Below are 13,801 nucleotides of genomic sequence, written 5' to 3'. Positions count from 1 at the left end.
ACAGCTCTTATCTGCCTACCCTTCTTGGAAGGCAAAGAGGCTAAATGGAAAGAACCTGGGCTTTGGAGCCAGGCATACCTTGATTGGGAATTCTGACACACAACTTTGTGGTCTTGGAAAAGTTACCTGACTTTTCTGAGTTCCAATGCCCTGTCTATCAAATGGGAATGACAGTCTTACTCAGTGTGAAGGCAGGGACCATGACTGATTGTTCAGGGCTTTATCTGCAATTTAGTCAATGTTTTATAAGTATTCCTGAAGGACAGAATGGATACTTAAAAAAAAACATATTTATCGGGCTTCCCTGGTGGCACAGTGGTTAAGAATCCGCCTGCCAATGCAGGGGACACGAGTTTGATCCCTGGCCTGGGAAGATCACACATGCCATGGAGCAACTAAGCCCGTGCGCCACAACTACTGAGCCTGCGCTCTAGAGCCCGCGAGTCACGACTACTGAAGCCCGTGCGCCTAGAGCCCATGCTCCCCAACAAGAGAAGCCACCGCAGTGAGAAGCCCATGCACCTCAATGAAGAGTAGCCCCCGCTCGCCGCAACTAGAGAATGCCAGTGCGCAGCAACGAAGACCCAACACAGCCAAAAATAAAAACAAATTTCTAAAAAATTTATTTATTTATTTATTTGGATGTGCCGGGTCTTAGTTGTGGCATGTGGGACCTTCGTTGCTATGTGTGGGATCTTCATTGTGGCTTGTGGGATCTTTAGTTGCAGCATGCGGGATCTAGTTCCCTGACCAGAGATCGAACCCGGGTCCCCTGCGTTGGGAGCGCAGACTCTTAGCCACCGGACCACCAGCGAGTCCCCAGAACGAATACTTATAGAACATTTAAATGCTCAGTGGGTGTTAATGTCCTTGTACCATCTTCTTATTCTACTTCCAGTTCTTGGCCCCCATCGCACTCTGCATGGTAGGACGTTGGTCATTGATTCAATACTGTGCCAGGCATTTAGGCATTAGGAATATAGTAGTTTTTTCATTGGCAGAGAATCTGTGCTTGTGTGGGGATTAGACTGTAGTGGAAGCAAAACGCAGTAAACCCAGTGAATGAAGAACAGAGCATATGAGAAGGTGATAAGTGCTTCCAGGAGGAATTGTGCAGGGAAGGGGGATGAGGCAGAGGGAGAAGGGGAGTCGGGAGCTGCGATCTTAATAAGGTGGTCATGGAACACCTTAATTAGAAGGTGACAGCTAGGTAAGCTGTCCCTCGATCTTGGACGGAGTCTCTTTCTCCCCAGTATTCCATTCGGTTTTCCTTGCTTGGGTCTTTGCAAGTGGAAGGCAAGATGAGGTGAGGCCAAGCATCTGTGAGCAATGCCGAGCTTCACCTTCTACAGAAACTAGGAGGGTGCCTGGAACCTCATTCCAACACCCTCTTCTCTGAAGTCCCTTGTGTGTGGTTTTCCAGCCAGCAGGCTTCCCAAAGGACCTCACCTGGAGGGGGTCCCTGGCAAGCCCCAGAGCTAGTGGCAGAACAGCAGCCAGCCAGCATGCCAGGTAGATTTCCTTGCAGGAAGCAAGGCTCTCCTGTGAACAGCTTACTCATTGTGTGTTTGCCCTGGCACCCAGCACCCCAGCTGCATTTATGCTCCCCCAGGTGCCAGGGTTTTCAAAACAAGGGTGGCAGTGTTTTTGGTGCTAGTTTTGGTTACAAAGCAGTGTGTACCTGCCCATGCCACCACTATGACTGTTTGGACCACCCTCCCCATCTTTTTCTGATGGCCTGGAATGTTTGTGACTCAGTTGGGGTTGGGATGCTCATTGCTCTGAGTTAACTTCCTTTCTCACCATCCTGTCTCACCTGCCTCTCCCCACTGGTCTCCTTTGGAGAATCTTTAAGATTTGTTTCTGGCCAATTTTCTGCCGGGGTGGGGGGGGGGTGGAAACATAAAGCAAACATACCAGGGGCACACTTCATTTAGAATGCTGCTTCTCAAACATTAAGTAGCAGTTGTTTAAATTCTAGAATCTTGTCTTCCCTTGCAGGATTCCATTTCAGTGGGTCTGGAATGGGACCAAGGAATCTGTATCATATCATCATTATCTTAAAGTCAGTTCCCTAGCTGAACACATTTGGATAAACCCAGATTGAGAGACATAGTTTACCTCCCTAACTTGCTTGTATGTCAAAGCTGAATGAAATCTACTGTTGCAATCCTCCCAGAGTTTAGCCCTGTGTTGAGCTCCCAGGTGGCTCTCAGTACACATGTATTGAAGGTTAGAGGCAATGTGAGGTGAATCCTTTTATAAAGAACCCTTCACAATGTGAAGAGTTGCCCACTAATTGATCTCCATAGTTATGTTTGCAGTCTTAACTGTTGAATTTTTCATAAAGCAGAGGCACGTCTCTGTTCAGGATTTTAATGACAAAACGATAGCCTCCTGAAAAGAAGAACTGAATAGGGGTAATTATTTCTGAAGGCATCTTTCTCCCTGAATGTTGCGTTGATAAAGGTGTCTGAAGTTACACCATTTGTTAGTGCTTCGCAGCCGTAGCTGCTCATTGGAATTATCTGGGAACTTGGAAAGTGTGGATGCTTGGGTCCCGCCCGCTGAGGCCCTATTTAATTGGTCTGGGCATCAGGATTTTTTAAAACTTCTCTAGTGATTCTTACATGTGGCCAGGGCTGCAAACCACTAACTAGGAAGTGTGGAACCCCCTGGAGGGGAGTGGGTGATTCATTTCTTGAGACTTATAGGGAGTCCCCTTGGACTAAAGATAGAAGGTCCCCTGGATTCTGTGATTCAAGACTGCTCTGAAATCTGAATCTGAAATACGTTTCATATAAATAAATATACATACATATATAATGACCCAAACTATATATAATAGTTAATTGATTTCTACCCCTTTAATACAAAATTTGTTTCTGATTATAAGGATGGCATGTGCTTATCCAACTGTTAGGTTTATGTAGAAAAGTATAAAAAAGGCTGATAATCTCCCCAAATGCCAGCACATGGAAGAAATAACTGTTACTATATCTGGTGCACATCCTTCCGCTCATTTCTTTCTGGCTAAATACACACGCAGCCAAGATATACAGTTCAGCACCAATGGAATTAGTAATACATACCGGTCTATGTGTTATACCCAACACATCTTTCGGTAAATCTACATAATAACTTTCCTTAAATGGTTAACTTTCCTTAAATCTACAGAATCATTTTTTATGAGATCTTGCCAAATTCAAGCTCTAATTGCACTTGATAAATGGAACATCTACTTCACTGTCGAAGCTTGCTAGATATTTTTTTAAAATAAAAGGCAAACAGCAGTGTAGGAAAGCCCCTCTGCTGGTCAAGAAGCCCCCGTGTGTCTGAGCCGGCCAGCATTGTGCTGGTGGACCATCGAACATGTCGGGGCAGTTTGTGGGCTGGGAACAGAGGGGCTTAGCAAGCTTGGCCACAACCACTCCTTGTAGTGCTGGTCTCTGTTGAGTCTTAGTTTCCTTCTTTAAGACCTTTAAGAGGTCCTGTTTTCACCTGCCTTCTGAACCCACGCCAAGGGTATAGAAGGCCCACGCCAGTCAGCAAAGAGCTGCCTCCCGAACATCCAGGAGCTGGACTCACCCATAGGGGGCGTCTCAGTGGTGACCCATTGCTGGCCCATGGGTCTGGATAGTTACTCAGTTATGGAGAGAAGCTGACAATCTGCATTTATATTTGAAACCCCTTGATTTTTAAATGCAGACAACTAATTGTTTAAAAATGAAAGACATTGTAGGGGCCAAGCAGAACACACCTGGGGCTTTTTAGAGTCCTCTGGAAGCCAATCTGAGGGCTCTCTCTACGGAGCCATCTGTGGCACTTGGTATGAATTTCAGTCTACTTCATTCAGTTCTAAAAATATTGATGGAATGCATTATTCTGCGTGCCAGTCACTGTTTGAAAGATTGGAAACAAAAAGATGAAAAGTTATGATCCTTGTCTCGGGTGGGGTAATTTATAGTTTAGAGCAGCTGTTCTCAAAATATGGTTCCCCAGACGTGCATTCTCAGTATCACCTGGAAACTTGTTAGAAATGCAAACTCTCGGGCCCCATCCCAGACCCACTGAATCAGAACTTGCGTTTTAAAAAACCCTGCAATTTATTTTAACAAACCTTCCTGGTAACTCTGGTGCCTGCGCGAGGCATTGCCGGTCCCACCACTGAAGCTTGAGAAGCACTGGTCTGCGCGGGGAGTGCGGAGCACGGGCAGAGGTCTGTGGACTGCAGAAGCCGTCTGGAAGCCAGGGGAGCTTTTCAGAAATGAACGGCTCCTTCTCAATCTTAAAGGATGAGCAGGAGTGAAGCAGTGGGGAGGGGTGTGTAAAGGGGAGGGGGCAAAGGAGCAGTAGCAAAGAGGACAGAGAGTATGTAGGGCGTGTTTGGGATTTGTCCATTTAGAGCGTGTGGCTGGGCCCTGAAGGAAGCGCTGGGAAGTACAGTGAGCTGAGAAGTCTAGGTGGTGCCAGGTTTTCAGTACTAGGTCAGGTTAGCTGGATTGCATCTTGTAGATGTTGGGACATCATGGGAGACCTTGGGGCACTGGGTCTGCATTTAGGAAAATAATGCTGCTAGCAGGGTTCAAATTCCTTCTGGGTAGAGACAACTCTCACTGGCCTAGATCTCGATTCCCGCCTCTCCTGGCGTGACTTGGATCTGGGTCAGCAATTCCCACCCTTGGATAGGGTGACGGGAGGGGAGGAAAAAGCCTGTGGGTGAGGAAGCAGCCATGGCTGCATGTGAAACTGTGACGGTGTCGCGACCACCCCTCCTTCTTCCCTCAGGGAAAACACGCGCTCTCCAAGCTGAACATTTTAGTGCTTGCTGGTGTTCTCAGCAATGGCGATGGTCTTCATATTCCTACTTTAAAAGCAGCCCGTCAGTTTCTGCAGCAAACATACCTTGCTCTATTTCTTTCTTTAGAGATCTGTAGTGTCCAAAGAGGAAACGATTTGAACTCAAGGCCAGGAAACTCACGTCAATAGCCAACTAGATCTTGCTCCGTTCTCCCGCCCTCCCTCTCTGTCTTCCACTCTCCATTTCTGTCTCTCTCTTTCCAAAATGCTGGGGTGTGGGAGATAATGGGAGCAGGATGCAATGTTACCTCCCCCTGCTGGTTGTTTTGTAGAATGTCTTGTTTGTAATACATACAGAGTGCAGACCGTGGGGCAATGCAAATGACAGAAGCACAAAGTAGACTGAGATTAAATTCATTAATTAAAAAAATTATGGTAAATTAAAAAATTTTCACCCCTTTGAAAGGGTGAAAGGAATTTTTAGACTCCCATTCTTTGCAAAATGATGTAATACATTTCTGAAGTAGCTACTTCTTTCGTCCTGTACTGCAAATTCTCATAGATGAGAATGATTTTAATGATTACATTGGCAATCTCCTTTATTCTGCATGTGTATTGGATGTTCTTTCCTAAACTAAAATGAACAGGTTTTTCCAGTTGATTGCTCTGAATGTTCATTCAAGTTGATCACGAATATCTACAAAACACCCAAGGTTATAGTCATTATGGGCATTAAAAGTGATATTTAAAGGGGATGAAACTTGTGTTTCAATTTAACAATTGATATCTTTTTTATCCATAAAGATGGTGTTCGTAAATATAGGGGATGGTAATTATGACCCTATCAAGATGATAAAATATATGGAGGCTTTTCAAAGGAGGGTGAACGACCCTGCTGAGAAGCGTTAGGGGTACGGTTTTCTAGGGCAGCTCTCCGGACCATTTTCTCGATCCTCCCATTGGTTAGACTCTAAATTTAAATATCCTTCTTAACAATAACCAACCTTACTATCTTCTGAAATCCCTGCCTTGCTTTGTGCCATGGACCAAGAAAATCAGACTGATGTCAGGTGCTTGGGGTGCATTTGTGTGCTGAAGGACATCCCGGTGAGAGGAAGCTTAAAGCAGAAGGATGTGCACTGGCTTTGAAGCCTGGTGTGCACGCCTCTTACTCAGTGCATGCAAGCCAGTTAACTCCTGTAAGCCTAGTAAACTAGGTATTGTTTAGGTCGTCTCCAGCTTAATTCACTATTCCAATCAGAATGATTAAGGCTCTTGACCTCGTTTAGACATTGAGAGCAGCACTGGAAATATAGAAAGAGAGGGAGTGAAGTTGCTTTTATCCTCTTACAAAGACTCTCAAAAACAGCGTAATAGTGAATCATCCAGAGGATTAGCTGTAGGTTGGGCATATTCTACGGACACATGTGCCTTGCTCTTAATTGTATCTTCTGTTTTTTTTTCCAGTTGCAAATGAAGCCGGAGATAAGACTGCCAGACCACTTGCCTGCTTCTCCCGTGAGTAAATCTTGTTTCACTCCTTTCCTGGGCTCCTTCAGAGCCTTTTTGCCTGTGTGGTTCACCCTGCCAGGTGTCAGTAAAACACTGCTAGTAAAAGAGTAATATAGGAAATGTCTTCAGTGGGTTATTACTCCATTTGAGCCCCACAACCAGTGAGTTATTCATTGCTATTGCCTTTTCAGTCCTTAGAATTGTGGTTTATCAAACCGTGTCCTGGGGCTTTGCTATTCGAAGTGTGGACCTGGGAGCAGCAGAATCGACATTGCCTGGTGGCTTTTTAGAAATGCAGAGCCCCAGGCTCACCCCAGACCTACTGAATCAGGGTCTGGATTTCAGCAAATCCCCAGATTCCTGTGCACAATTGAGTTTGAGAAACACTGCACTGGAGAATCCCCTCAGAGTACCTTGCCGTGGGGTGGGCTTTTTCTGAAGAATGAGTGCAGAAGAGTCTATGAAATGCTTGTAGCTGTCAAGGTCTGCTACCCGTGTGGAAGCATTGTCACCTCCCCATGTGGACTTAAGGGCTGGCTCCACTGGCTTTTCCTCGGTTTGGTGATATTTTGAAGCTCAGATGGAATCTGTAACTGGTTCTCCTTTGGCACGGGGATGTTTGTAAGGGCCTAGGCGCTCCCCATCAATTTCACTTGACTCCTTTGTCTCCAGGTCTTCATCCCAATGGGTGAGCAAGGGTCAAAAGCCTCTTGATGTTTTCCGTGCCAGAGTGGCCAGCAAGTAATACATTTGCGAGTTAATGCATCCCCTGGGATGAAAACCCAGATCCCAGTGAAGGGAGTGGAAATACCAAGGGAGATTGAGTAGGGTTGGGTGGAGATGCGCCCCAAATGGGCTGAGCATCCAGTGGAGAAATAGTGGAACTGTAAATCAAAATAGATGGATTTTCCCTTCCAGCGCCGTCACTACTTGCTGGCTTTCACTTAAAGGAATTTCTCTTATGCTTTCCGAGCCTCAGTTTTCCCATCTCAAAAACAGGAAACTCATACCCATCTTCTCTCTTTTATAAAAAACTTACCATCTTTCGAAGTGATGGCATGAGAGTCACTGCGTTGTTCACATAGGGCGGACAAAGTCTTGCGTGTGGATTCTGCCAACATAAGTCTTAACACGTAGAGTCTGAAGTATCATTTCTCTGTTTATAGGGCTTCTTCCAAATTCTGCCTTCTAGCTCTTTTGGTGGGGGGCGCTTCAGAACTTCGGGATTGATTCCTAAAAACGATTTTTATAGAACCGTAATAATATGTGATAATGAAAGAGCATTAAGTGCTCACATTTTAGAAACTGTAATAAAACACTTGCTTCTCACAGGCCCCCCGTTTCACTGCCCTCCTACCTGGAATCATTATTTCCAAAATAAGTATTTCATCCCACAGCTCAGTGAGGATGATGAATATGCTTTTAGTCCCTTTATTTCTTCATCTCCTGAGCAGTAGTCAGGCAAATTAATAAGCTGGGGTGGTAATCCGACCACGCTGTGCAGGCTGCACCCCCATGGGAGTTTCTGCCGCTTAGAGGCTCAGCATGCTTGCCTTGAGTGTTGAAGGGTGCTGCGAGTTCAACACCCTTGAGTGTTGAAGGTGCTGTTGAGGAAGGTGTGGGAAGCATGTCCCAGGCAGAGAGAACACATGGGCACAGAGGAGCCTCGCACGTTAGGGAAACTGGCTGGAGAGGCAGCCCGGGGTCAGGCTAAGAGGGGTCTTTGTGCTAGCCCATGGAGTGGACGCTGATTCTGGGGAAGCCTTTGAAGGGTGTCCTACTTGGCCAGCATCTCCCCCTCCTCCTGGAGCTGGAGGTGGCCTCAGCGGATCAGAGCTGTGTGGTGAAGGACTGGACCTCCCAGCCCAGCTCCAGACCCCAGTCAGGGGATGAACTCCTGGAGCCCCCTGACACTGGGCTCCTGACATTGGGACTGTTGGCCCTGGGGCCGGGACTCCTGCTCGTCCAGATGTCTGGGATGCTGGGAGGCTGCCCTCCAGCGCCAGCCCCAGCGAGCCCTCCTCTCTAGAGAGGTCTGTTTTATGTGTATATCTGTCTCCCATTAGACAGTAGGCTTCTGGAGGCCAACGGACCCCTGGTTGAGCATATATTGACTGTGCCTGGTTCAGGAACAGCTGCCTGTTGAATGAAGACTGAGTGAACTGCTACCCGGCCTGCAGCTGCCCCCACTCCTCCTTATCCTAACTTCGTGGACAGGGCAGCCTCTCCCACTGCCAGCACACACACTGCAGGATCCCTCTGGATCCAGGCCTCCCTCAGGGGGCTCCCATGTACTAACGTGAGGGTCCGCAGAAGCCACGAGGGACATGGGCTCTGCTGTCAGGCCTGAGTTTGCGTTCTGAGTCCAGGAATTCTGAATTCTGTGTGAACTTGGGCAGGTAACTTAATTACTCTAAGCAGGAATGAGTGCTAAAATGCTTAAAAACATGTGACGTGGTCACCGACCAATCAGGACAGATGTTGGCCATGGCTGATGTGAAGGAGGGTGCAGGAGGCCCTGATAGGCCAGTCACTGGGTGGGGTGGGGCAGCTGAGGTGGATATTGGCCCTGATTACTTGAGGTAAATAATATAAAGCGTAGTGTTTGCACACTGTAAGAGCTCAGGAAGTGTGGGTGATTGTCATTACGTATATTATTACCCTGAGTCATTTTCCTCTCCCCGCCTACCTCTCTCCCTCCCTGCCTACCTCTCTCCCTCCCTCCCCTCCTCCTTTCCTCCTTCCATTCCTCCCTCCCTTCCTTTTACATGTGTTTATTGAAGACTTTTCTCTGCTAGGCCCTGGGGGCACACAGATGAGTAAGTCTGTCTTCCAAGAGCTCACAGTCTAATCAGGGAGTTGGAGAGTTGGACAAGTAAGTGGCTCCAGTGCAGTGTGTGGAGGGAGATACGAGAGATTGGTACGGGAGCTATATGGGGAGGGCCTCATCTGGCCTGTGTTGGGGGTGGGTTCAAGGGAGTCTTCCTGGAGGAGAAAAGGATTAGCTGAGGCTTGGGGAGTGTGTGTGGGTTAACAGGTAGAAAAGGTAGGGAAAAAAAAAAAAAAAGAAGCGACACCACTCTTCAAGGAATAAAGGCCATGTGTAGTGTTCAGACATGGCCACAGTGTGGCAGGAAAAGCTCAGATTTGGGTGTACATCTCTACTCCAGAAGGCTTAAAAGAGGCTGCATGCAGTGCAATGGACAGAGCACCTTTTGAGAAGGGAGTGCACGGAATTGGAAGAGACTGTCCTGAGGGAGGGGTTGGCCCCAGAGCTTGTGTAGCTGGGCAGCTCCATCCTGGAGTTTTGATTGCTTCCCTAATTGAGGAAGAACAATTTCTCCCCTGAGATAAGTAATGATTGAAAAGAAAAGAATGGTGTCAAAAGCGGTAAGAAAATGGAGCCTAATTAGTAATGCCTGCAAATTTGGCCTCTTTTGCTTTGGGAGGTAATAATCCAGGTAGTGTTGAAAATAGATTATCCTATAAAAGAGCTGGAGTAGTTTTGGTGGATGGATGATAAAGCAAAGGGAGGTCGCCTAGTATTTTTATGTTGGGTGTATGATTGGGTGAATGATCCCCTTTCCTGGGCAGAGATGGGCAGGGGCAGGCAGGGATGTACAGCTAGGGTGGGTGCTGGGTGAGCCTAGTACCTATTACACGGTAATGGCCATTGTGGAGCCCCAAGGCAAATTCAAATCACGTCTGACAGAGCGCTCAAGTCCAGCCAGAGATTTTTTCTAAACTGACTGTCACAGCAAGGAAGGTTTCTCACAAGCATCAAGTTGGGGGTGGATGGGTTACAGAACCAGGATGATGAGAACAAGGATAGGATAAAATGGGTGGGAGTAAAGGCTGAGAAATGCCATGAGCAGTGGTGGGCTGTGGCTGTTGGCTGGGTGTTTAACGTTCTCAGGGGTGTGTACTATGAGCTAGAGCCATATAAAGGGCCCAGGACAGGGTAGGAAGCAGATATGGAGATTTCCTGGTTTGTCTTAAACAACTGTAACTATTTCCAAAATGTTCAGATCCTCTGTAGAGCTCCAGGTCCCACCTCAGTAGTATTCACAGACCGAGCATCTTCATTTCCTACTTGCTCCCGCAGAAAGTTACCTTCAGCAGTGGCAGCTCTAGGGGCTTAGGGGTAGCAATGCAGCTCAGTGGTCTTCAAAGTGGGGACCCTGGGAACTTGTTAGAGATATGAGTATTTGAGCCCTTTGCCAGATCTGCTGAATCAGAAACTCCTGAGGGTGGGTCTCAGCAATATGTATTTTTAACAGACTCTAGTGGTGATTCTGATGCGTGCCAGTATTTGAGAACCACTGCTGTAGTTGGAAGGACTATGTTATGGTGGTGGCAGAGATAGAGGTAGAGGTAAAAGGCAGCATGCAGGGCAGTACAATGGTTTTATTTAGTTTATACATTACAGAATACATTATACATTTTTATACATTACAGAATAGTACAACTAGCAGTTTTCGATAACTGCTTGTAATATGTAATTGCATACAGACATAAGACAGAGCAAATGTTAATTGTCCTTGTCAAAGAATAGTATATTATTATTATTTTATTTTTATTGGAGGAGTTTGTGGGGGCTGATGGAGGTTATGGGAAAATGATCTAAAGGTCCCTCTAATCCTCCCTTGTGACTGGCACTGCTCTGCATCATCTCTTGAATCTAATCTTCTTTTTTCTAAGATCATCTCCTACCTGGCCCTGACCTTTCCTACTCCACAACAAGGTCATTGTAAGAACTGCTTGGTTGGCCCCTAGCTTCTTGCTTGTAGCTTCAGATCACCCTCCACACAGTAACCTGTACCGTCACACTTTAGTTTCTGTCATGACATATTTGTGTTTCAGAACACAGGGAGTTACTCCCTAACTTGTGTTCATCCAAGATTTATCTGCCTGACCACAAGGGTCCCACTGCTTGTTCTTAACCCCCTTTCTCCATCCCTTTCATCAAATATAGTCGTTATCAGCCATGCAAATCTGCTTGGTTCAGGAAACAGATATATCAACCCATTATCTTAGATTTGAAAAATTTCAAGTTAGACCAGAACTTGCAAATGATCTAGTCCAAACCTCACTACTTCCTGTAAAACTCATCCTCTTTGTGACATCCCTGTTAGGGGGTCATGAGCTCTCTGAAGGAACCCATCCAGTGATGGAAAACTCACCTTGTCTTAGTGAGGGTTGATGGTAACGGTCATAGTGATGGACTGGAATGTTATGTGTTTGGGGAACTGAAACTCACTCTGCTTTTCTTTTTTTGAATGCGTTTGATTAAGTCTTTGAATACGTCCACTATATCACTTGGTCCCCAATATGTTAGTCATTGGTCCACCAGTGGATGGCTGATGATACTATAAGTAGCTTCTAGAAGCTTGTGGACAATATGTAACCCAGATGTTAGCTGGAGGCTCTTGGTCCATTGAGATCTAGTTAAATAGGCTCAGATCACTGTTGTGTGCCCTTTGGAGGTTCAGAGCAGACCTCAGTGTTTCCGTGAATATCTGGGATTGACTTAGTGTTCTTCTGGCCCTGATCTCCTACCTCTCTTGATTGTGTTCCTCTGTATGCTTCTGGCTCTTTTCATATCTGCTCTGACATAGACTCAGATGCAGGCCAAAGCCCCTTCCTCTTCTCTTCTTCCCGTGTAACCAGAGGCTATTGGTCAAAGCAAGACTTAACTGAAGATTAGGGAAAGGGAGATCACAATATGCAATTGTGTGCAGACAATTTAAAGTCATAGTTCTCTTCTCAACAGTTCTTTCACCCATCCCACAGCCAGTAATTTTTTTAAAGACCACGCTGCCCATGTAGCTCCTGGCCTACCACCCCTTGATCCTCCTCTGTCCACCGTCCTCCATTCTTTACCCTCTATTTCCACTTCTCTCTTAGGAATAAAAATACACTCCTCCCAGTCTCTCGTGCAGAGCTGCATGACCATCATGTTAGTTGCTTTGGTATTTGCTGACACCCTTGCCTTCACCATCTCTCCTTTATTTTCAACTTATTTCTCTTCCTCATGAAGGCCAGTTTCTTCTTCCTTAATGGGAATTGTGGTCCAACCTGTTGAGATACTAACAGATATTTAACTCCTTGCCACAAGTGTATAAGCTTACACCATTAAAAAATCTGATTAGAATATTTTTTTTGTGTGTGTGTGTAATGTGACCCCAGGGAGGCCAGGGAAGACATGGATTGGCTGTTGTATGCCAAGCACCTCCTCCCCTCCCCTCTCAATGTATACTCCTTTCAATAAAGTTAGGATAAAGTTTCTGATTCCAGTAAGAGGTGGACTAAGAAAACCTGAAAATCCTCCAATTTTTATAAGCCTGTAGGAATGCTGAGTAAAATATTTTTTTAAATGCCCTTAAATGCATAGTTAAACTTGCAGTATAGAAAGGGAACTCTGCAGGTGGTAGAAATGAAAGAGGAATTTAATATCAGTACAGCAAGCTGTAAACATGCCTGCTGATTCTGCAGCTATGCTGCATGGGGGTGGTGTTGCTAGTTCCATGGGATCTAGTAACACATGTTTTAACATCCACCTGGGGAAAGAAGTTAAGGCCTTGGCCTGTGCAGCCTGGGGAGTTGGATATGAGACTTCTGCCTGAACTTGACTCTTAAAACATATGGCAGATCGTGTTTTCCAAAAATATTTGCAGCTCTATCTCCCATCCCACATGCTCTTCTTGCAGAGTGATGTTGACAAGCCTCCCACTGAGATGTGAAGCCTATGTTCCCTCCCCTTGAATTTTGGTGACCTGTAACTGTGGCAGAATGTTGCTACGTGACTTGCAAAGTTACATCATCATAAGTGATGCAGCTTCCACCTGGGGCCAGTTGGGATGCTTGTTCTTGGAACACTGTCATCATGCTGTGAGGAAACAGAGAGGCCATATGGTGAGCCCACTGCTGCACCACCCATCCCAAAGTACAGGTTTGTGAGCAAAATAAATGGTTGTTGTTGTGGTTTGAAGCCACTAAGTTTGGGGTGATTTGTTATGCAGCAATAGATAACTGGAACAAAGGGCTACCTCCTCAGTGAAAGAGGGACCTGAAAAACAAAATACATCCATTAGCATAGGGAGATAACAAGGAAACTTGTTTGCCTCCTCTTGCTCTTGAGGAAAAGTCTCCCCTGGGCGATGGAAACTACCTGCCTGGTCCAGGTACCCTTTCAAACTAAGAAATTAGTAAAAATTGGTTCTGTGGGCTAGTAATGGCAGAATCAAATGGAAAAATGCAGTAAAATCAATTGTAAAAATATTCTGAAATGCAACCCAAGTCATAATGTATTTTCATAAAGAAAACAAGGAACACTAAATATCATCTCACAATCAAAATTTCGAAAAAATCCACAGGGGCAGCAATCCACCAGGATGAACAAGAGTCAGTGAGCACAATGAATAGAGAATTAGAACCCTAAGACCTCGAGGTAATATATTGACAAACTGAAAGAAAACATGAACTATAT

General features: G+C 45.8%; 1 protein-coding gene across 4 annotated transcripts in view; it reads left to right on the top strand.

Annotated features, from left to right (window-relative positions):
• The window catches only part of PDE1C (phosphodiesterase 1C), a gene marked incomplete at both ends in the record, with an annotated part of 554,085 nt that overhangs the window by 162,167 nt on the left and 378,117 nt on the right, over window positions 1-13,801 (top strand). For all 4 annotated transcript variants that reach the window (XM_082846111.1, XM_082846114.1, XM_082846113.1 and 1 more), the window contains one exon: window positions 6,268-6,318. In XM_082846111.1, the coding sequence (XP_082702237.1) occupies window positions 6,268-6,318 (51 nt within the window). The remainder of the gene's footprint in view (window positions 1-6,267; window positions 6,319-13,801) is intronic.

Source organism: Leucopleurus acutus (genome assembly GCF_964270905.1).
Source record: "Leucopleurus acutus genome assembly, chromosome: 9".
In the NCBI taxonomy this organism is placed as follows: Eukaryota; Metazoa; Chordata; class Mammalia; order Artiodactyla; family Delphinidae; genus Leucopleurus; species Leucopleurus acutus.
This window is presented reverse-complemented; position numbering and strand designations above follow the sequence as displayed.